This window comes from Hyperolius riggenbachi, chromosome 1 (assembly GCF_040937935.1).
Source record: "Hyperolius riggenbachi isolate aHypRig1 chromosome 1, aHypRig1.pri, whole genome shotgun sequence".
NCBI classification, from domain to species: Eukaryota; Metazoa; Chordata; class Amphibia; order Anura; family Hyperoliidae; genus Hyperolius; species Hyperolius riggenbachi.
Window position 1 is genome coordinate 217766244 of NC_090646.1, and position 25583 is coordinate 217791826.

General features: G+C 46.0%; 1 protein-coding gene across 1 annotated transcript in view; it reads right to left on the bottom strand.

Annotated features, from left to right (window-relative positions):
- The window catches only part of USP53 (ubiquitin specific peptidase 53), an 83016-nt gene extending 58631 nt beyond the window's left edge, over window positions 1-24385 (bottom strand). Inside the window, exon 1 of the mRNA XM_068280505.1 lies at window positions 23835-24385. Within this exon, the coding sequence (XP_068136606.1) occupies window positions 23835-23981 (147 nt within the window). The 5' untranslated portion in view covers window positions 23982-24385. The remainder of the gene's footprint in view (window positions 1-23834) is intronic.
- Window positions 24386-25583: the final 1198 nt, after the last annotated feature.

Here is a 25583-nt window from a genome sequence, read left to right on the forward strand (position 1 = left end):
TGTAGCCCATGACACACTCCTGGGAGTTCTGGTTTACCATGAGCTTGCTGGGTACTCTGCACACACCAATAAATAGTTTTCCGCAGTGATGGCCAACCACTTTCCATTTTCTTTACTTTCAAATGTTTCAGCTGTTAGACTGCCCAGACAGACTGACCATTTATAGAATCCTAAGTTAAATTAGGAAAAGCAAAGAACTTTTGACTTTAATCTCTTAAAGGGGAACTGAAGAGAGGTATATGGAAGCTGCCATGTTTATTTCCTTTTAAGCAATACCAGTTGCCTGGCAGCCCTGCTAATCCTCTGCCTCTAATACTATTAGCCATAGCCCCTGAACAAGCATGCAGCAGATCAGGTGTTTCAGACTTTAAAATCAGATCTGACAAGACTAGCTGCATGCTTGTTTCTGGCGTTATTCAGATACTACTGCAGAGAAATAGACCAGCAGGGCTGCCAGGCAACTGGTATGGATTAAAAGGAAATAAATATGGCAGCCTCCGTACACCTCTTACTTCAGTTCCCCTTTAAAGGAAATGCAGTTTGGAGTTAGAGTTCAAAAACCACTTCCTTCCTTGTTTTACAAGTCCCTTGGTGCATTTCATTACCAGATCAACTTTTAAGCGTAATGGCACGTTTCCACTAGCGCGGAAACTGGGCCGAATCCGTAGAGATTCCCCACAGGCAAATCGCTCTGTCATAGGAAACTCTGCCAAAGGAAATAATGGCGCCACCGGCCAAATCGCTTGCCCTAGCGATTTGGCCGGCATTGCCCCCAGTTTTCGCACGGGAGGCAGCGAATTCCATAGCCGTGCATGGCACGGCTTCTGGGATTCATCTGTGTTCCTGCAGACCTGGAAGTGCCGCCGCGCGTCTCCCAGCCGTGCGCGGTGGCTAGTGGAAACGGGCCCTAAAAGCCTCTCTTTTAAACAGGAACCTTGTATATGACAAATTATGTGGCATTCAACTTAAAATTTGCACACAAATGTTAAAAAATAGATACCAGTTCGACCACTATATACCATAAACAAAGCCTTGAGATTATGAAGCTCAGTCAAACTCCTACAGTATAATTTCATGATAGTAAACTCCTAGGGACCAGGAAAAGTGGGTTACTATATCAGGAATTGTCCTAGAAATGACCCAGCATGCCCTGGTGTACATTCTCTGCTGCAAAGGAGCAACTCTATCCTCCCAATGGAGGTGCAGTACAAGCACTTATACATTTGGTGGACTACAAGGTTATGTATATATTATGACTGCATAGCCAGGCTGGTCAAATTGCTGATACAGTATTCAGGGATCCTTAAAAATGCAGCAGTCACTGAATAGAGGAAGCCACTTGCTTTCTTGTGAGTTGCTCTGATACTTCCATGGGTGGGACTTGCAGCACATGTCCAGCAAAACTTTCTGCTCATTACTGCCATTACCAATCAAGAAGCAAATTAATGTTTAGTAGGATTGCATTTTTCCCAGAACCAGTGAGGCTGGAGTCGCGCTATTTTTCTGTGCGTTTCGGCATAGGAATACTGAGAACCAATGTTAACCAATGGGCTAGTTCACACTTGAGTGTGTTTTTCACATGCAGAAAAACAACCGACAGAAATACAGCACAGCTAGAAAACGCATGCAGAAAACGGACAATCCAGCCTAAAAGTGCAGCCGAGCACAGCCGCAAGCGGGTCTTGCCATCTGAATTCTGCGTAGCTACTGGATGTTACTCCCAGCATGGGCCTGTGTACAGCGACCCTAGCCAAAACTGTACAATGCTATGCAGCTAGCAAACTCCAGACCACTATAATGGAGTTTGTAGAGCATGCCAGATCAACTTTCAACTGATAAACTACATGAAATCAACAGAAAGTTTATCAATCAGGTACTTTCAAGTTAATTGATTCCTGCCAGATTTAAAGTGATTGAATCGGCAGGAGAAATGTTAAATCCCATATACGGTATACAGAAAAAATAAAATATACTAGTATGGTCACCTTAAATGTACTTGTAAAAAGTCTCAAGATGGGGACCTGGTCAATATACTTGAATTACTATCTAGAACAATGCCACGTCAAATCCAGCATATACTGGTACCAGCAAAAGAGATTGCGCTGAGTCTGTACAGATAGAAATTATCTCTGTGTTACTTGAAGTGTGCTTCTAAAATGTTCCCTTACACCTTCTTATTAGTAATGTGTCCGTTTACATTGATTTTTCATGTAGAGATGGTTATTCATTAAAAAGAACAAAAATGCTAAACTTATGTACACTCATGGGATAAATACTATATGGAACCATCTTTCTTGTTTACTTTGGTTGACTTTTAGAGCTAGTTTACATTGCTCAGTTGTGTTGCCGAATAGTTCTGCATGTCAACTCACTGTCCATATAAATTCTATGGGGCTGTTCACAGTACTGAGTTGTAATGGATCGCGTTATTCTAACTCGCTCCATACTGACTTTGTTAAGTCTATGTCCAGTCTCTATTGCATTTCACACTCAGACCACTGTGAATCCAGCCTTAAAGAGAAACCGTGACCAAGAATTGAACTTCACCCCAAACAGTAGCGGATACCCCCTTTCCCATGAGAAATCTATTCCTTTTCACAAACGGATCATCAGGGGGCTCTGTATGGCTGATATTGTGGTAAAACCCCTCCCACAGGAAACTGTGAGGACCATGGTCCTGGCAGTTTCCTGTCTGTGAACCTCGTTGCATTGTGGGAAATAGCTGTTTACAGCCGTTTCCAACTGGCAAAAAAAAGCAAGCAGCAGCTATTTCTACTGACATCACCTGCCAGCAGTAAAAATGTCACCATGTGATAAATGTCAGAATGTAAATCAGGAAGAGGAAAGATTTTAAAATGGGTAAACACTGACTAAATCATTTATACATGATTATTGTAAAAATAAAGCACTTTTTTATTACATAATTTTCACTGGAGTTTAACCTCCCCCTACACTGCACAGAATAGCAGAGGAAAGAGAACAATCCAGTATCCTGCTGCAGTGCGCAAGTAGAACCTACAACAGCGTATAGCTGAGCAATACCTAATTTTGGATTGGAGAAGGGAAGGCTGCTGACATCATGAACTATCTAGAGTACAGACGTTCCCTGATCTTTGTGGGCTACACAAATCTACTGTGCATCTGCTGTGCGTGTGCATAGCTAGCGGACACAGTATGGTACCTCAGGAGTTTTACTGCGGGCACTAGGAGTAGCATATTGCATCTAACAATTTGGCTAAAACCAATCATGCAAGTATGTTAACATTCATCAGAGCCCCACTGTAAGCCATTTTAAAACACACATTAGTACATTAACATGTTAAAGAATGAATGCAGCTTGTAGAAAGAAGTGGGATGGTCCCGGAGGTAGTGGGGGTCGAGAAGCGTGAGCATGACATGTAGCAGGCAAGGGAGCCGTGTCTTCAAAGGAGTTGGCCGCCCGTTGGCTGAGTAGATCCACTAGACTGATCACATATGGGTTGGATCCAGGGCTGTGGAGTGGGTTGGATCCAGGGCTGTGGAGTTGGAGTCGGAGCAATTTTGGGCACCCGGAGTCGGAGTTAGAGTCGTTGATTTCATAAACGGAGGAGTCTGAGTATTTTTGTACAAAATCCACAGCCCTGTTAAGTATTAGACTAAGGAGTCGGAGTCAAGGAGTCGAAGTCAGAGCTATTTTGGGTACCTGGAGTTGGAGTCAGAGTCGTGGTTTTATAAACTGAGGAGTCGGAGTCGGAAGATTTTTGTACCGACTCCACAGCCCTGGTTGGGGCTGCCAAACACGTTTGATTATCAGCTGAGGCAGTTATCAGCCGCCTCAGACGACTTTAGTCAAGTATGTGTGAGCCTCAACTCGCCGAGGTGAGGTGCATGCATGCCAGTGACAGCAGGAGACATTAGATTGGAAGATCTAATTCACAGACTGCTTATCCATTGTACCCCTACCCCACCCCATTCCATGTCCCCCTATTCCCCTTGTTTTGGCGATACCTGTATGAATCTTGGTGATGCCAATTAAGCTATCTTTGATTTGATATTTACTTGTACTGCCATATACCTGTGTCTGAGCACCTCCCCGGAGTTCATCAATGCCTATAAAATGAACAAACAATGCAGAGCGACACTTGGAACAATTCTGTACAGATAGGCTATCAACCACAAATTATTGTATCAGACAGTGTACAAAGTTTAATCACTGGGAATGAACCTACTGACACAGTAGCCAAAATGAACCTTTGAGACAGTCATCCATCGGGCTCATGCTCGTACATGCATTCCCCTTTTTCACCCAAAATCATGCACAGGCAACATGCAACTGTAACTGTCTGCCAATTGTTATTACTCCAGGTGATGCATGAAGCCTCAAGCTTCTCCCTCCTTCCCCTGACACCTGTCAATACATGCATCTCAGCCAAGCTAAGCTTTTATGCATGGTCATAGGTTGACAGGACACTGTCAAAATGATTATGAACAATTGTTCCTGCTTGCAGAGAACAGTTTCCAGAGACCTTTTATGCCTTCTCAACGTATGTTTCAATTAAAGTGAACCTCCGGACTAAAAATATACTCAGCAGAACTGAAAAGGCTTGGTGTTTCTTTAACAGTTTCACAGCATCTTTGTTTTTCTTACCAGACAAGACAAACAACATTTATATCGCGCTTTTCTCCCGGCGGACTCAAAGTGCCAGAGCAGCAGCCACTAGGGCGCACTCTATAGGCAGTAGCAGTGTTAGGGAGACTTGCCAAAGGTCTCCTACTGAATAGGTGCTGGCTTACTGAACAGGCAGAGCAGAGATTCGAACCCTGGTCTCCTGTGTCAGAGGCAGAGCCCTTAACCATTACACCATTCAGCCAGCCAGCCAGCCACCCACCACCAGCCATCCAGCCACCACCAATGCATCATTTTTAGCTAAGCTCCACCCATCAAATAAAGCTGCCCAGGCTTTTTTTCCCTGATGCTGTGCAAAGCATGATGGGATTTCCTATGTTATTGTTCACATTGCCTAGCAACTGGGAGGGGTGATCAGCACACAGGACAGTTGGAACTGTGCCTCATGCTCCCTGTCACCTCCTTTCAACCAAAAAGATGGCTGCTCTCATGAAATCAAACATTTGCCTGTTCTTTTAAAACAGGGTGGGTAAGAGATTATATTACCTATTTTAATTAACATAACTAATGTAACTTAATGGCAGTATGTTTGTTTAGGCCGAAGTTCCTCTTTAAAGAGAGACTGAAGCGAGAATAAATCTCGCTTCAGACCTCAGAGTTAGCAGGGGCATGTGTGCCCCTGCTAAAACGCCGCTATAGCGCGGCTTAACGGGGGTCCCTTCATCCCCAAATCCCCCTCCGTAATGTGGGGGAGCGCTTCCTGGTTGGGGCAGGGCTAACCGCCGCAGCCCTGCCCCACGCGCGTCTGTCAGCGCGTATCTCCGCCTCTCCCCCGCCCCTCAGTCTTCCTTCACTGAGAGGGGCGGGGGAGAGGCGGCGATGCGCCGCTGACAGACGCGACTGGAGGCAGGGCTGCAGCCGTTAGCCCTGCCTCCAGGAGCGACCAAATGCACGACCAAGTCGTGCTGGGGTGGGTTTGGGGGTGAAGGGACCCCCTTTGTGCGGCGCGATAGCGGCGGTTTAGCAGGGGCACACGTGCCCCTGCTAACTGAGCTATGAAGCGAGATTTATTCTCGCTTCAGAGTCTCTTTAAGGTCACCTAATTATGCTATGCTCAGAGGCCTACTTACAAAGTAAGTTGCAAAAAGCTGCTGCTTAAAACCGTGCATTTTCACTGATTTTCTTTTCTTTTTTTCCTAAAGGACACCTGAAGTGTGAGGTATATGGAGGCTGCCATGTTTACTTCCTTTTAAACAATGCAAGTTGTCTGGCAGTTTTGCTAACCCTCTGCCTCTAATGCAGGGGTAGGGAACCTATGGCTCGGGAGCCAGATGTGGCTCTTTTGATGGTTACATCTGGCTCACAGACAAATCAGTAGGGGTCGATTCACTGCGCTGCTCAAGCAGCGCAGCTTAGTGTGGCAGCGCAAGTACAATTTTCAAAGTAGTGCACGCTACTGCTGTAGCATGCACTAACTTACTCATGCTGCCCCAAAACGAACAGCTGCTCCAATTGTCCCACTATGGACCCTGTCAGGTCCAGTAACTTTGTAGAATGAGATCCCCGCACTTTGGTTGGCCCAATAGGGTGCCCGTCACTTGACAGGCAGCCTATTGGGCCAAAGTGTGGGGGATGTGATGCTACAAAGTGAATTAACCCCCAAGTCAGCTAGCTAATTGTACAAGCTGTTAGTTGGTATTTCTCCTGTCTGGCTCTTGGGGAAATTGCTGATGATGCTGAAACCCAAGAGAAGCTGAAGACGTGTCTGACACTGTATACACATCACCATGGCAACAGGGACGTGAGCCCTACTGTCCCAATTTGAAACATATTGTATGGCTCTCACAGAATTACATTTTAATATATGTGGGGATTCTGGCTCTCTCAGCCAAAAAGGTTCCTGACCCCTGCTCTAATGCCTGGTACACGCCACACAATTTCACATCACCTAGACAGGTCGAACCGATTATTTGTGACAGGTCCAATCTGATTTCTTGATTTTCTGATCAATTTTGTATAGAAGTGATCGGAAAATTCACCAGGAAAATTAAAATCATAAGGGACCTGTGGGAAATAATTGATTTGACCCATCTGATGGGAAATTACATGGTGTGTAGCATGCATAATATGTTTAGCCATAGATCCTGAAAAAAACATGCAATTAGAGCACTGACTGGATTTTGACTAGATTAGCAGCTGCTTGTTTCAAGTGTGAAATTCAACACATCTCATGAAAGAAATAGCAGCATGCCAGGCAATTAGTATAGTTTAAAAGTAAGCAAATATGGCAGCCTCCATATTCCTCTCACTTCAGGTATCTTTTAAAGGTTTGTGGTACCTGTTCCGACAGAGGCCAATAGAAAACTCCCTGGGGTCTATACATAAAGCAGCTTGTCAAGCTGAAATCAGCTGGATTGTGTCCATTTAGGTCTATGTACACCATTAGTCTTCAGAGCAAGTACAGAAAAGAGCAGGAGTACTGATGTATATAAAGAAAACCACATTTGTGAAATGTGATCCACATTTCAATGTGACTTGTGACTACAGGAAAATTAGGACACTTCTCACTTAGGGCCATGGCTCAGGGTAACTTCCATACTCACATTACTGCAAGCAGGGAATGGCCCACAAGCATTTACATTATAGTGGACAGCTTGCTAGAAACTGCAGCAGTGATTCTACAGCACTAGGTGAAAAGTAACTGATAGAATATATGAGATAGCAATGAGCAATGGTTCAACTTCACTCCTGCTGCTAAATGAAAAGAAGCCACAAGACAACCGATCTTCACTATGCTTTTCATTAGACCATAGCCATATACTGTATAATATCATGAATTTGGATATAGTAAACTACCTCTCCAAGTCCCAGACAATCTCCATTATAAGTCTATGGGAGCAACTCCTGGTATAGTATACTGTAGTATAATAAAACTTCTGTTATAGCAAACATGTTTTTTGGCCCCAACATGACGCTGACTCTGGATATAGTAAACAATGGGTGGCTCATGTGTCATATGTCAGTGTGAAATCCATGGTTGGCTGCTCTCTTCAGGCTGGTTGCAAGCAAGTTGATGCCGGATAGATTTGTAAGACAAGAAGAATGGCACAAGCGCTGGAGCCCCAGTGAGTGACAGGCCCACTTTACTACGAGGGTCGTAAGTCTGAGCAGATACATTCCACCGCGCACCACATCTCCCACACGGCATATCCAGGGGACACCAGGTATACGCAGTTTCCAAAATAGTGCAAGGAAATACATATGTTGCCTCTTAATTCCACAAGGATGGTCAACAGGAGCCGTTTTAATACAATATACTTCTATACAACAGTCCAGGTTGGGACTTTGTGTTTACAACCAGGGCTGTGGATTTGGTACAATAATCATCCAACTCCGCCTCCTCGGTTTATGAAACCACTGACTCCAACTCTGACTCCAGGTACCCAAAATTGCTCCGACTCCTCGACTCCAACTCTACAGCCCTGTTTACAACTCAAGTTTATACCCGATTAGGAATGTCAGTCAGAATCAAATTTATTTGACACCTCTTAGATCTATTCAGCTAAAGGAAATAGTACAGCTGAAGGGACAACATGCTGAAGTATGAAGCAGTGACCAGCACAAACATAAGAGCATATTGCTAGGCTCTGCGGTTGATGTGTACAGTGGTGTGAAAAACTATTTTCCCCCTTCCTGATTTCTTATTCTTTTGCATGTTTGTCACACTTAAATGTTTCTGCTCATCAAAAACTGTTAACTATGAGTCAAAGATAACATAATTGAACACAAAATGCAGTTTTAAATGATGGTTTTTATTATTTAGTGAGGAAAAAAAAAAACTCCAAATCTACATGGCCCTGTGTGAAAAAGTGATTGCCCCCCTTGTTAAAAAAATAACTTAACTGTGGCTTATCACACCTGAGTTCAATTTCTGTAGTCACCCCCAGGCCTGATTACTGCCACACCTGTTTCAATCAAGAAATCACTTAAATAGGAGCTATCTGACACAGAGAAGTAGACCAAAAGCACCTCAAAAGCTAGACATCATGCCAAGATCCAAAGAAATTTAGGAACAAATGAGAACAAAGTACTGTAATTGAGATCTATCAGTCTGATAAAGGTTATAATGCCATTTCTAAAGCTTTGGGACTCCAGCGAACCACAGTGAGAGCCATTATCCACAAATGGCAAAAACACGGAACAGTGATGAACCTTCCCAGGAGTGGCTGGCCGACCAAAATTACCCCAAGAGCGCAGAGAAAACTCATCCGAGAGGCCACAAAAGACCCCAGGACAACATCTAAAGAACTGCAGGCCTCACTTGCCTCAATTAAGGTCAATGTTCATGACTCCACCATAAGAAAGAGACTGGGCAAAAACAGGCTGCATGGCAGATATCCAAGGCGCAAACCACTTTTAAGCAAAAAGAACATTAAGGCTCATCTCAATTTTGCTAAAAAAACATCTCAATGATTGCCAAGACTTTTGGGAAAATACCTTGTGGACCGACGAGACAAAAGTTGAACTTTTTGGAAGGTGCGTGTCCCGTTACATCTGGTATAGAAGTAACACAGCATTTCAGCAAAAGAACATCACATACCAACAGTAAAATATGGTGGTGGTAGTGTGATGGTCTGGGGTTGTTTTGCTGCTTTAGGACCTGGAAGGCTTGCTGTGATAGATGGAACCATGAATTCTACTGTCTACCAAAAAATCCTCAAGGAGAATGTCCGGCCATCTGTTTGTCAACTCAAGCTGAAGCGATCTTGGGTGCTGCAGCAGGACAATGACCCAAAACACACCAGCAAATCCACCTCTGAATGGCTGAAGAAAAACATAATGAAGACTTTGGAGTGGCCTAGTCAAAGTCCTGACCTGAATCCTATTGAGATGTTGTGGCATGATCCTAAAAAGGCGGTTCATGCTAGAAAACCCTCAAATAAAGCTGAATTACAACAATTCTGCAAAGATGAGTGGGCCAAAATTCCTCCAGAGCGCTGTAAAAGACTCGTTGCAAGTTATCGCAAACACTTGATTGCAGTTATTGCTGCTAAGGGTGGCCCAACCAGTTATTAGGTTCAGGGGGCAATTTCTTTTTCACACAGGGCCATGTAGGTTTTGAGTTTTTTTTCTCACTAAATAATAAAAACCATCATTTAAAACTGCGTTTTGTGTTCAATTATGTTATCTTTGACTAATAGTTACCAGTTTTTGATGAGCAGAAACATTTAAAGAGAAACTCCGACCAAGAATTTAACTTTATCCCAATCAGTAGCTGATACCCTCTTTTACATGAAAAATATAATGATTTTAACAAACAGACCATCAGGGGGCGCTGTATGACTGATTTTGTGCTGAAACCCCTCCCACAAGAGGCTCTGGTACCGTACGGTACTCTGGGCAAACTGCCACAATGTAACAATGTTCACAGACAGGAAATGGCTGTTTCTAGCTGTTCTGGCCTTGCAGACAGTTGTAAACAGGTACATAACCTGCCCACAGTAAAAATGTCACCATGTAATACATGTCAGAATGTGAATCTGGGAGAGGAAAGATTTTACAATGAGCAAACCCTGCCTAAATCATTTATACATAATTATGGTAAAAATGAAGCACTTTTTTTATTACATTATTTTCACTGGAGTTCCTCTTTAAGTGTGACAAACATGCAAAAGAATAAGAAATCAGGAAGGGGGCAAATAGTTTTTCACACCACTGTATGTGTGAGGCCTCAGTGTGAGTCGGTGGTGGGGCCACACTTGACCAATCTAGATTGTAGGATCATCCATTATTGCATAGGCTGTGTGCTGGGCAATTTGGCATGATCTTATGTAGCAAATGGTCTGTGGTGCATTATGAGCTGTGCCGATGCTCGTTTTTATACTTTTGAGGTCTATGACCATTTTGTACCTATGTATTTGTCACACAATAAAATGTATTGTTTTCTATGCACATGTAGCCTCACTGGTTGAAATTGGTGGATACGGTACTGTACAAATAAGCAGCCTGGGGAAAATGAGGAATAATGTGAATGTAAACAAGAGGATGCTTTAGTTTTGCAATCACTGATAAAAGTACCATCATACTCCTCCCACGGGATTGTACGCACTCCTGGGCATCTCTTCCCTTGTAAGCAATGACGCTCCCGATAGAATGAGGAGACCTGTACTACACATGAAAGTAGCCTGTACTGATCAGAGTGGGCCTACTGGCTGCAAAACTAAGGAGAGCGGAGAAAAGAGTGCCTAGTCCGGCCCGCGGAGGTCTCAGAGTCACTTGCTTTACAGATGGTAATGGCTCATCATTGGCTGCATTGTGAACAGAGGCTTCATGATTGGCTCAAGTGTGAGCAGAATGTTTTGCAGGACACGTGCTGCAAGCCCCGCCCACAGAGGTATCAAAGCCACTTTCAAAAAGTGAGTGGCTGCCTCTATACAGCGACAACTAAACATTTTTAAGCAGCCCTGGATAATGTACCAGCAATTTGTCTAGCCTAGCTATGTAACCCTAAGGTATACTTAAAATTGTAGTCCACCAAATGTGCAAGTGCTTGTACTGTACCTCCAATGGGAGGACATAAATGGTAGCATTGTCGATCGGGCATGCACGGATTTTCATCCAATTATAATAAATCGGAATAATATGGTCAATCAAGTGCCAAGTCGCCGGATGTATGGCCACCATTACGGTGGCCATACACTGGTCGATTTGCCATCAGATTCAACCAACAAATAGATCCCTCTCTGATCGAATCTGATCAGAGAGGGATCGTATGGCCACCTTTACTGCAAACAGATTGTGAATCGATTTCAGCCTGAAACCGATCACAATCTGTGGAGCTGCCGCCCCCCCCTCCCCCCCTCATACATTACCTGTTCCGGCTGGCGCGAGTCCCCACTGTCTTCTCCGCTCTGGCTACTAAACTTCCTGTCCAGGGGAAGTTTAAACAGAGAGCGCTCTACTGTTTAAACTTCCTGCCAGGACAGGAAGTTCTGTGTAGCCCTGGAGCCCGAAGCGGAGAAGAAACGGCCTGGAGCTCGAAGCGGAGAAGAAGACCAGGGGACTAGCGCCGACTGGAGCAGGTAATGTATTACCGCTGTATTGAGTCGGTGGTCAGGCATTCGAACGCCGCTAACTACGCACTCCCGACCCGCCGGCGACCGAAAAAAATCTTCCACACGGATGGGTCGACGGAAACGATCGATTTCGGACGGAAATCGATCGTTCTGTCAGCGGTGTGCGCGCCGATTTCACAGCCGTTTCGATCACTGTGATCGAAACGGCTGTATATTGGCGGGAAAATCGTTAGGTGTATGGGCCCCTTTAGGAGAGTTGGAAGAATTCAGTCCAACAAGAAATGGGAGAGTACAACTCAATGCTGCAAAAGAGGCAGTTTAGATTTTTATCTGCAGCCTTCACTACTGTGATAAGACAAATGTGTTGTACCTAGATACTAGAATTAAGCAACTGGGTTACCCAAATACCAGAGTTTAAAATGCCCCCAGGATACATAAATTCAGAAGCTTTGGTTCCCTAGATATTAGAGTTAATTAGCCATGTGCCTCAAAATTACACACACATTACACATGCTGCTGATAAAATAAAAGTAGTCACATGCTTCCAGATAAAAGAATCAAATAGTTCCATGCCTCCAGATAAAAGAATCAAGTAGTCACATGCTTCCAGACATATCATCAAGCAGTCATGAGCTGCCCAATAAAAATAAAGTCACCATCATCCAGATAAAATAATTAAGTAGTCACACACCTCCAGATAAAATAATTAAGTAGCCAGGTGCCTCACAAACAAATTTAAAAGGCAGGCGCATCAAGATAAAACAATTAAGCAGCCAAGTCCGCCCTGCATACATAAATTAAGGAGCCATGTGCCCATATACTGTATATCAGCATTATATAGCAAAATGTACCCCTAGATATTAGGTAGCCATAGCCCTCCCCCAATTGCTGGCTGGGTGCAGGGTGCTTGCTAGGTACAGGCACCAGATTAACACGACAGCCAGGTGCCTCAAGTGACCAATGACATCACTTCCGCATTTGGAGTACACCAGGTGCGGGAGTAGTGTGTGAGCCCTTTTCTATTTCTGCTGTCACCGCTGATCTGAGGTCTGCTACTGTCACAGAGAGGGGGGGGGGGGGTTCAGGCAGCGGCGGCAAAAGCAGCACTGTGGGGAGGGGGCAGAGAGCGCTGCAGTGGCATTGGGGCAGGCTACCATAATAGCGCTATGCCCATGGTGCAGTGGTGTCAATGGAACTAGCCATGCCTGCACCCCTCTAGATACGCCATGGTGGCCACCTCATCAGTGCTTTTCACTGTGGGGGCGTGGCTTAGTTTGGGAGGTGTGACTTAGTTCAGGGCAGGGCTTAACCAGGGGCATGGCGCCCCCCCAGGACCAATGGCACATCAGACAGTGGTCTGGAATGCCTGTGCCTAAAAACACCCGTCAGGTTGGAGTCCATTCTGCACTGTAGAGGGGAATGCAGGGCCAATATTATTAGCATCTCAATTTATTAGTAGCTAACCGTGTCAAATAATCAAGTATGTAAAGAAAATAAATACATGCAGCATTCCAGTTTAAAAAAAAAATTAAAAAAAATCACATTTATACAGACTGACACCTGAATATACATACAAAAAACATGCATACATTTACTATATGCAATTTATATACAAAGCCATCTATCTTTAAAGTGACAATGAAGCGAAGAAACACTTATGATAGAATGAATTGTATGTGTAGTATGGATAATTCATAGAACATTAGTAGCAAAGAAAAGTCTCATATTTAGTAGTTAAATAGCTAAAACAAAAACAAAAAAACATTGCATCATTCTCTAATAGATGCAGTTGACAAAGTACACACTGTATTTTAAACTATGCAAAACAAAAATTTGGCTTCTTAACCTCTTGAGGACTGCAAGGCTAAACTCCCCTAGTGACCAGGCCATTTTTAGTAAAAGTGGCCACTGCAGCTTTAAGGCCAAGCTGCAGGGCTGCACAACACATAACACAAGTGATCCCCCCCCCCCTTTTCTCTGATCGCTCCCCCCATGTTTATTTTTAAATAGATATTTTCGTTTGCGTTTTATTTTTTAAAAAAAGCCTGTTTCTTTAAACTGCTTCCCTCCATCCCCACAGCCAGCCAATTACGTCGATCGGCTGTCATAGGCTTCTGCCTATGAGAGCTGATCGCTCTCTTGTCCCCCAGGGGGACAGCCGTGTCACACGGCTGTCCCCAGTGCAGCACTGCTGCTGATCGCAGCGCTGCACAGTGTAAATGTACGGTGTGTACAGACTATCGTTCGCTTGATAAGAGTGAGTTTGAGCGATCCGCCCCGCGCCGTTCGCGGAAATCCGACGTGTGTATGGGCCTTAAGGGAGGAAATTATATCAAGATTGGCTTCAAGTTAGAGAGGGTAAAAATGGAAAATCCAAAGAAGGATTTTCTCCTTGTTTACTGTAGAAAATCACTAAAATCAAAATGTTGACAGTGCAATACACGTTATGTAAGTAGAACAAGTATTTATCTACATGTTTTTTTCTGATATAGTATGGCTGACAGCTCCACTTTAACAGAAGGTATTTGTGATAATTCAAGTTGCAGGGGTGTCTAGACTTTGTCAACCCCCGCTCCCACCCAAAAAAAAAAACATATAGGGTGTATGCATAATACAGAAAGTCCCTGAGATACAAACAACCCGCTGACCCTGTGGCATTTCTTTGCACATCCCCAGCTTAGTGTGTAAATGCTGAGTATAGTGCAGCAGAAGCCGTGCTCTCACCTGTCCGCTGAAGTCCAGTGCTGTGCTACCGCCTGTCCGCTCATCACTCGCCGTAGTGCCCAGCATCTCCTGCTGCCTGTAGCATAATTACACACTACATGGAGAGCGAGATGCCAGCAATAGAGAGAGAAGAAAGACAGGCACAGCACTGGTCTCCAGAGGGGAGGTTAGAGCACAGCCTCTGCTGCACTATACTCTGTCTTTACACACTGGACTGTGGGAGTGCAGGAGGGGGACGGGAAAAGATAGTGGGAAAAGGGGACAGAAGGAGGCACAAAGGGGGAAAGGAGGCACAAAGGGGGAAAGGAGGCACAAAGGGATGCACAGAGCCGGATCAACCATTAACTTAGGCAGGTGCCTAGGACCCAGAGAGAGTTTAGGGGCCTGGTTTATGCAAGCCCCCAACAAATCTAGAGAAAAAAAAAAAAAAAAAAAAAAAAAAAAAAAAACACGGTGGCCATCAAGGGTAGGCACAAAGTCGTTGCTTGCCTAGGGCACCATTTCACCTTAAAGAAACACCGTAACCAAGAATTGATCTTCATCCCAATCAGTAGCAGATACCCCCTTTCCCATGAGAAATCTATTCCTCTTCTCAAACGGATCATCAGGGAGCCCTCAATGGCTGATTTTGTGGTGAAACCCCTCCCACAGTGTGATGTCGGCGCCTCACAGCACTGAGGTACTCGCATCCCACTGTGGGAGCGTTGTTGCATTGTGGGAAATAACAGCTGTTTCCAACTGCCAAAAATGCAGGCAGCATCTCCTTCCAGTGACATCACCTGCCAGCAGTAAAAATGTCCATGTGATAAATGTCAGAATAGGTGAGCAAAGATTTTACAATAAACAAACACTGACTAAATCATTTAGGCCCGGTTCACATTGGCGGTCGCCGTCCGGAATCGCCGTGCCGGAGCCGGACCGCATGCGGAACGGACGCACGGCATAGCAATGAAAGTCTATGCGTCCGTTCACATGCGTCCGTTCCGTCCGGACCAGATCCGGACTCCGGCGTAAGACCCAACATGCGCTATTTTTTGGTCCGACTCCTCTGGCTGACATATCCGGGGCGGAGCCGGACTGTTGCATCTGGCCAATAGAAACCAATGAGAAACGGAGAACGCACAACACACTGGCTATAAAAACCGGACGTTCTAGCCCACTTCCTATGCGTATTGTAGCGGCGATTTTGGATGGGGACACATGGGCAAGCATTTTGGAGTGGAGCAGCAGTGACTTTAAAAGTGCTGGAGATGTTGGCAGTATGTCGGAGGTGGAGGTGAGTGCTAAACAGAGGAGGGCCTGATTCCACAGGTCCACCTTCTGCTGACCTCCCAGACCCCAACATTTTTATTTTATTTCTACTATCTTTTGGCAAACGGATCCGGGTCGCATCCTGATGAACACCTGATGCAACCTGACCGGATCCGGATCAGAACCGTACGGTATGACACCCATCATGTTGGAGTGAACATATCATGTCTCCCACGATGCATCACTGCCGAATATAAAAAAAATCATTATTTGTTGTCCCTGTAAGCGAACCACACCTCCAGAACCGCTGTAATGCAATGATGTGTCAGCTTGTACAGAGCCACAATAATCCAACATGCATACAGACTATTTCATTGGTTGATCCTCATCAGTGCATGTATTTTAAACTATGAAACGGAGCAGAGTTAATGACCCTTTGAACTTTCCTGCAGTAAAACCTTAAACAAGAAACAGAGACAGGTTGAGAAAAGTGCTTCAGAAAACAGCACTGTAACGGACCAAGCTTGGTCGGAGAACTCAAAGAAGCTCATTTGCATAGATAAGTAAAGTTTCTTAACTGTTCCTGTATGGAAAAAAAATATGAGACTCGTATCTGTGCTACTAATGTTCTATTTCTTAGCTGTACTACACATACAATTCATTATATCATAAGCTTTTTCACCTCAGATTCCATTTAAAAGGGAAACCAAAGTGATAGTAAGGCCCCCAGTTTAACTTAGGGCTGGTTCAGATGGACGTTTGGAGGCGTTGCGTACGTTGGCATCGCGTTCGTGGGCTTTCAGCAGCGTTCATGTTGCGTTTGGATGCGGTCGCGTTTTTTCTTCCTCTAGAGAGACATTAGCCATCGCGGTTAACCGCCCCTGGAAGCTACATGTAGCTTCCAGGGGCTCCTTGAACGCCAGCGAAAATTGGGACCCAAACGCCGCGTTTGTAAGCTTGGTACAAACGCTCCCATTCACTTGAATGAGAGCGTTTAACACCAAGCCCTGAACGCTGGCTGTAAACGCTCTGCAAGCGTCCGTCTGAAGCAGCACTTACATGGGGCTTCTTCCAGCCTCCTACAGTCTTCCTGGTCCCATGCTGTCTTTCTACTCTTCTCCCTTCAGCCGCTGTGCCCCTCTGAAATCTGGCTGACTCAGTCAGTCTCTGGCTACTACACATGCGCAGTCCCAGGTCATGCGCCTCTCCTGTTTCCTGGAGCGCTCATTGCATGCACAATCAATTTTTTCCCGAACTGCACAAGCGCAGAATGCTCACGACCATGGAAGTGCAATCGAGATGCGCGTAGCCCGGGGCACACATGGAGCTTTCAGAGGGGACAGTGGCTGAAGGAAGAAAAGTGGAAATATAACGATGGGACCAGGATGACTACAGGGGGCTGGAAAAAGCCCTAGCTAAGTTAAACTTGAGATCTTACAGTCACATTAGGTTCCCTTTAATGGGATCCTAAATTGAGAGGTATATGGAGGGTGCCATATTTATTTCCTTTTAGACAATATCAGTTACCTGGCTGTTCTGCTGAGCCTCTGCCTAATACTCTTATCCACAGCCCCTGAACAAGCATGCAGATCAGGTGCTCTGACTGAAGTGACTGGATTAGCAGCATGCTTGTTTCAGGTGTAATTCAGACACTACTGCAACCAAAAAGATCAGCTGAACTGCCAGGAAACTGGTATCGCTTAAAGGGAACCTAAACTGAGAAGGATATGGATTTTTCCTTTTAAAATAATAACAGTTGCCTGACTCTCCTGCTGATCCTGTGTCTCTAATACTTTTAGCCACAGCCCCTCAACAAGCATGCAGATCAAGTGCTCTGAAGCCAGACTGGATTAGCTGCATGCTTGTTTCAGGTCTGTGATCCTGCCACTACTGCAGCCAAAGGCATCAGCAGGACTGCTAGGCAACTGGTATTATTTAAAAGGAAACATCCAGTCTTCTCAGTTTAGGTTCCCTTGAAAAGGACAAAAAAAATATTGAAGCCTGGTTTTAGGTTCCCTTTAAAGGGGTAAGAAGGGGAGCAGTGCACTCTGCCACCAACTATAGATTCTCATGAAGCTTCCCCCATCCTCTGTCCCGGGGATCCATCGCTGGAAGCCCCCGAAACCACACATGTACAGTCTAGCATGTGTACCCAGCTTAGCCTTGAAGCATACCCATTACAGTTTTGCTTTGACGCAATACTAGAATGCAGATTTTATACTGTACTCATTTACATACATCTCTGGCACTAATCTTTATTGATGTAATTTCTTATCGGAGATTGTTGGCCAAACAGGTCTACGCTTTATTAAAGAGAGTCTGAAGCCTCCCTAAATCTCTTTTTATTTCACAATCCTGTTAGGCATGATTGCCCTACCTGAAATGCCACATCCCTGCAGCTGCAGTCACAATTAATCCCCCCAAAATCCCTGGTGGAAGATTAGGGGAGTGCTTCCGTATAGAGACAGAGCTTTGGGCTGTATCTCTGCTTCTACTTTGTCAATCTGCGCGGATCGCTGCCTCTCCTTGCCCCCCTCAATCTTCTTTCACAGAGAGTGGCGGGTAGAAGCAGCGATTAGTGCAGATTAGGAAGGAAGGAAGGTCCGCACCCGTCCAGGATTCCGAATCTTTATTTAGGACATATCCAATTAATAAACATAGTCACAAACTTCAATCGCTGACATGTTTCGAGCTATCCTAGCTCTTAATCATATCTGAGTGCAGATTGACGGGCATGGAGGCAGAGCTACAGGCCAAAGCTCTGCCTCCCCTGGGCAACAAAATGCACGACCAGGAAAGTCGTGGATTTTTGCCCCAGGACTTTGGGGGGATTCATTGAGATTTCAGCCACGGGGATGCAGCGTTTCAGAGGGGCCATTCATGCTTAAAAGCATTGTGAAGTAAAAACAGTGATTTAAAGAGGCTTCAGAGTCTCTAAGTAAAATGTTATGGTAATATAAAACTTCCGCAGATGGAAACCTAGTGTTGTGTAGTTCAGAGGGAGAGGCAGGCTAAGCGGCGTGTCTATAGGCACTGAGGAATAAGAAGTACATTACTGTGCAGGAGGCAAGCTGGGTTTAGTCAGCTTATAATTTATAAATCCACTTTTTTTTTCTATTAAACATAAGTATTTAGAGCTTCTCCGCTCTTTGCTGAAAGGCCAATTCTGACCTACAGAGAGGAAGTGTCCTGCTGCAGAACTCAGTCACAGAGTCTTATCCAACTCAGCCAACTGAAAGGAAGGCCACACAACCAGAGAACACCCAGACTCAACATTCTGGAACAAAAATGATCACGAACGATGATCAGTGCAATACAAATCAAGTGGACATACATAGCTTTTGTCAGACAACGAAAACTGTGCTGACAGAACAGGCAGGGACCATATTACTCTCTATGAAATGTTTCTCTTTCAGGATTTATCCCTGCATACTTCAGGGTCAATTGTTCTGCAAATGTTAACACAACATGGTGCCTCATTGGCATTACAGTATAGGCTACACAGAAACCAATTAAAGAAAAAATAAAGAATAAAAGCAAATCAAGACATAAAAACAAAACAAAAAAAGGCTTTAGGCTAGTTTCACAGCGGTCAGTTGCATAACATGCATTACAATGGGTGTGAACTGCAATGCAGACTGGCCAAAGCCTGCATGCAGAATAACGTGATCAGTTACAATGCAGCACTGTGATTAGCCCCATAGAATTATATGGGCAATGAGTTAACATGCAGAATTATTCTGCAACACAACTGACCACTGTGAACAGGGCCTTAAAGGGAACCTGAAGTAAGGAGGAAACTTATTTCAGGTTAGTTACCTACCCAAGTAGAGGGAAGACTCTGGATACCATAGAGCTCTACTGGTCCTCTGTTCATCCCATTGTTTCTGTGCCCTCACCCACTACGGCTTTTTGGCACTCCTCAGACAGCCTTCGGAACTACCCCATCCCAGGATATTTCTAAAGACAGTACAGATGTGCACGTCTTTGGAACCCGGGGAGGCTGTGTCAAAGCACTAGGATTGAGCTCTGACCCCAATGCTTTGAAATGTTCCGATTACAGGGAAGAAAAAAAAACACTTTAGATATCCCAGTTTCATTTTATATTTAACTCTAGTTTTTACTGTTTTGTTGTCTCTGCTCAATGACACATGCATTGAAGTATGCCTGAGCTCAAATCTGAACTATTGACCATTTTTCCTGGTGTCCGAAGCCATTTACTGAGAGGAAAGTGTTTTATAGCTGTAATTCCTTATCAGTGAGGGTTACGCTATAGTCTGACGCATACAGAAACGGTCACATGCATACAGGTAGTCCCCGACTTATGTACGACCCGTTGATACGAACGCCCGCCAAATCGCCGTGATGACGTCTCCAAGCCGCTTGGAGAATTCTTACCTGTTCCATGGGGGTGAAAGGTCTAAGCGTGCTCCCGGGAAACTGCGCGGCCCCATCCTCTATCCCTTCACTGTTCACCCGCGGCTCCTCTTGCGTCGCATAATGACGCAATCAGGAAGAGCCACCACAGTGAAGGGAGAGAGGATGGGCCGCGCAGCTTCCCGGGAGCACGCTTAGACCTTTCACCCCCATGGAACAGGGAAGAAGTCTCCATGCGGCTTCCGCTGCACCTATTCTGAGTAAGGGGACATAGGAGGCAAAAGGGGTATATAAGGAGGCAAGAGGAGGATGTAAGGAGGTACGAGGGAGACAGAGGGGAATACTGGAGGCACAAGGGACAGGGATAGCACAATGTCCCAGACTTAAGAACGGATTCAGGTTAAGAACGAACCTACAGTCCCTATCTCGTTCGTTAACTGGGGACTACCTGTACTTGATTAACTCTCAGACAGAGAAAGAAAAATAGGAACACAGCATAGTCATTTGTGTGCTTGGCACTGTACATACACGTCTATCTCATTATGTCACCTCGGTTGTCCTTTAAAGTACACCTGAAGTGAGAGGTATATGGAGGCCACCATATTTATATTCTTTTGGACAATACCAGTTGCTCGTCAGCCCTGCTAGTCTATTTGGCTGCAGTAGTGTCTGAATAACACCAGAAACAACATGTGGCAAATCTAGTCAGATCTGACAATATCAGAAACACCTGATCAGCTGCATGCTTGTTCAGGGTCTAAAAGTATTAGAGGCAGATGATCCGAAGTACTACCAGGCAACTGGTATTGCTTAATAGGAAATAATGGCAGCCTCCATTTCCCTCCTGCTTTAGTTGTCTGACAGCTACTGGTCACTTTGCTGCATACTTACAGATTTTATTTTAGATATCTGCCTGACCAAGAGGTACCAAAAGCCAAGAAGTGTCAGGAGTTTGCATAAACAATATATGCCTACTAACATTGAATCTGTCCCTTGTTATACACAGGGGTTTTACTCTTGTGGACTGTAAGTAGCATTCTGCAGGTCTAATTACATTCAGAATGCTTGATTGATCAGCTGTCAACTTCCAAAACCTGATAAGTCTTGTGCAAAATTACAGTTCTGCCCATAGGAATTTCCCTTCTTGTTGCAGCTACTCATCTAACACAGTAGGAGAAGAATACAATTTCTGCCTCTATTACCTAGCAATACACTTGGAAATGAATTATGCAGTGTTCTACAGAGAGCAGAGGTGAAGCAGTTCACTTCAGAAATGCAGCATTTGAGCTGAATTCCAAAAGGTAGTGTATACTGGAAGTATCCATGCCAATTGAAATGAAACACTCAGGACTACAAAGGTTGGACAGAATGAGGGGCTTGTTCAGGGCCAAGATACATACATTATACACACAGGGTTTATTATACTAGTGTCATCAGGGTTTATTTCACTACACAGTATTGCTAGTCATTACAACATGCAGCCAGGAACTGACTAACCTAAGGTACACTCTGTATACAGAAAATATATTCACTGGAAACTGTCACCCGTGTGACAGAAGGTATTACAATGAACAAATGTACAACTGTTGATGTGACATATGAAAATACTGAAGCCATGTGCATGACCAGCACTATAGCAGCAACAGCTCCTCATCCAACTTTGTGAGGCCAGCAGCACCTTACACAACACTCTGTGGCCAGCACTATAGCAGCAGCTCCTTATCCAACACTATGTGACTAGAACTAATAGAAGCAGCTCCTCATCTAATATTGAGTGCCCAGCACTATAGCAGCAGCTCCGAGTTCAACACCAAGTGGCCAGCACTATAGCAGCAGGAGAGCCTCACCTAACACTGTATAGCCAGCAATAAATCAGCAGCTCTTCATACAACAATAAGTGGCCAACATTAAAGCAGCAGCTCCACATTTAACACTCTGTGGCCAGCACTATAGCAGCAGCAGCTTCACATCTAACACTGTAGCCAGCACTATAGTGCAAGCAGTTCATCCAACATTAAGCAGGGTTGCCACCTCATCCTAAGTTATACAGGTTCTGGGGCTAACAACCCATAATCGGTGTCTAAACTGCATCTAACTAGCCACAAGGCATTTATAAATTTATATGCACCGGTATTTAACGGGATGAGGTGGAAACCCTGACACTGAGTGGACAGCAGTATAGTGGCAGCACCTCATCCAACACTGTGGCCAGCACTAAAGCGGAACCACCTTGTCCAACACTGTGGCCAGCACTATAGCGGCAGCACCTCATCCAACACTGTGGCCAGCACTATAGCGGCAGCACCTCATCCAACACTGTGGCCAGCACTATAGCGGCAGCACCTCATCCAACACTGTGGCCAGCACTATAGCGGTAGCACCTCATCCAACACTCTGTGGCCAGCACTATAGTGGCAGCACCTCATCCAACTCTGTGGCCAGCACTACAGCGGCAGCACCATATCCAACACTCTGTGGCCAACACCATATCCAACACTCTGTGGCCAGCACCTCATTCAACACTCTGTGGCCAGCACCTCATCCAACACTCTGTGGCCAGCACCTCATCCAACACTCTGTGGCCAGCACCTCATCCAACACTCTGTGGCCAGCACCTCATCCAACACTCTGTGGCCAGCACCTCATCCAACACTCTGTGGCCAGCACCTCATCCAACACTCTGTGGCCAGCACCTCATCCAACACTCTGTGGCCAGCACCTCATCCAACACTCTGTGGCCAGCACCTCATCCAACACTCTGTGGCCAGCACCTCATCCAACACTCTGTGGCCAGCACCTCATCCAACACTCTGTGGCCAGCACTACAGTGGCAGCACCTCATCCAACACTCTGTGGCCAGCACTACAGTGGCAGCACCTCATCCAACACTCTGTGGCCAGCACTACAGTGGCAGCACCTCATCCAACACTCTGTGGCCAGCACTACAGTGGCAGCACCTCATCCAACACTCTGTGGCCAGCACTACAGTGGCAGCACCTCATCCAACACTCTGTGGCCAGCACTACAGTGGCAGCACCTCATCCAACACTCTGTGGCCAGCACTACAGTGGCAGCACCTCATCCAACACTCTGTGGCCAGCACTACAGTGGCAGCACCTCATCCAACACTCTGTGGCCAGCACTACAGTGGCAGCACCTCATCCAACACTCTGTGGCCAGCACTACAGTGGCAGCACCTCATCCAACACTCTGTGGCCAGCACTACAGTGGCAGCACCTCATCCAACACTCTGTGGCCAGCACTACAGTGGCAGCACCTCATCCAACACTCTGTGGCCAGCACTACAGTGGCAGCACCTCATCCAACACTCTGTGGCCAGCACTACAGTGGCAGCACCTCATCCAACACTCTGTGGCCAGCACTACAGTGGCAGCACCTCATCCAACACTGTGGCCAGCACCATAGCGCCAGCACCTCATCCAACACTCTGTGGCCAGCACTACAGCGGCAGCACCTCATCCAACACTCTGTGGCCAGCACTACAGCAGCAGCACCTCATCCAACACTCTCTGGCCAGCACCTCATTCAACACTGAGTGGCCAGCACCTTATTCAACACTGAGTGGCCAGCACTATTGCAGCAGCTTCGCATCCAAAACTCTGTGGCCAGCACTATAGCAGCAGCTCCTAGTCCTGACACTCTGCGGCCAGCATTATAGCAGCAGGAGATGCTGATCGAAAACTATATAGACAACACTGTAACAGCAGCTCCTTATCCTGCAGTCACCCCACATAGCAGGAACAGCCAGCTCTTATGTCTTGCTTCAGGCAGTGGCTCACCTGCACGGCACTGTTGAGGAAGCAGCTGTTCTGTCCGGGTTCGTTGAAGAGGCCCTTGGCCGGGGCTAGAGAGAGGACACTGCCCGGCTGGTAGACCTTCCCCAGGTTCCCCCCCGCCTGGCGGCGGAATAGTTTCACCCAGGCCATTGCCCACCGTCAGCAGCAGGGCGAGCAAGAGAAAGCGTAAGGCACGGGAAGCAGGTGCTGATCACACAGGTGTCACTCGGTGTCCCCGGGCGGGCGGGGCCATCCCTCTACCCGCACGTGCTGAGCTCTCCCCGCCGATCCGTACACTGGAAGCAGCAGCAGCGGCGGAGATGGATCACACACAGGCGGCGGCAGCAGGGAGGAGCCGGGCGCTCTCTGGCTCCAGGAAACCAAAGGAGGAGCTCCTAAATCCCCTCAGCACAGTACAATCCACAACGTTATGCAGCAGCGCTCGCTATTCTCCGGAGCTCTCCGGCCTCCGCCGTGTTCGCGTACTACTTGTGTCCCCGTCGCTTCTGCTGCCACAGCTCCTCAGCGTGTCAGTTAGACGCACGCAGCACGTTACACCGCCCACTTGTTTTTTTTTTTTTTTTGTGTCATTCTCCTTTTCCGGGAGCTCACCTGTGCGTGACGTGATCGTGAGGCGGTTCTGTCTGTAGAGCCAGCGTGATTGGTCAGTCATTAGGGATGCAGGTAGTGGGCGGGGACTGGGTCTGTGTACGTCTTGCTGTCAGACCGGTTAGTGTGAGACTATCTGGAATGTGCAGGGTGAGGGGTTGTGTAGCTGCTGTGACCACCTGATCACCCTCTGATTCCTTTCTCTGTAATATACCCACTTGAGGAAGGTGTTTTCATGCTCTAATTCAGAGGTGCTCACACCTTTTTAGCTTGCAAGCTACTTTGAGAATTATAAATTGAAAATGATCTACCAGGTAGAATCTATGTACAGATGCAAGCAACAACTGCAGCACATGCACACACTGCACAGCAGTGTGATGAAAGATATTGCAGCCTATTACATTTTGCAACTTGCCGTACTCCGCATGTGCGCTGTACGGACAGTGTCCAACTGTCCGTACAGCTTCTTTCTGTAATATCGCCTGTAATTATTTGCAGCCGCGGTTCCCTCGCAACTGCGGGGTTATTAGTTGAGCAAAAGGGGGGGGGGGTTATTTGTTCCCTCCAGGGGGGTCATTAATTGCCTGCCAGAAGAGGGTTCTGTGTGAGAATAGGGTTAGGTTGGGTCAGGGGCGTTTCTAGGGTCTTTGGAGATCGGGGGCACCTGTGGGCACCAGGCGGGGAGGTACATGCGGCGCGCACAGCGCACCACGGCAAAAAATGGGCGTGGCCATGGGTGGGGCCAAATGTACATGAACTTAGCAGCGGTGTAAGCTACAGATAACGGGCCTGCCCATCGAAATATTGGATGGAGCCCCCTGTCCTTTATTTGGATAATTTACAATCAGTATAGGCATAGATCAAAGATGTATACGCACATACAATTTTGATTGGTCAATCACTGACCCCCAATTTTACCACCCCCATGCAGTAAGTGAGCCAACAGACAATGAATTTTATGAACAGAGCTAAAATTGGCTAATCAAAATTGTATGTGTGTACCAGGCTTTACAGCTAATACTGTACATACTGAAAGTAGCAGGGATCAGCATACAATATAGCTGGTTTACAATCAGTAAAGGCACAGAGTAACACCTTACACTGTACACACTGGAGGTAAATCAGCACACAGTGCAGGCACTA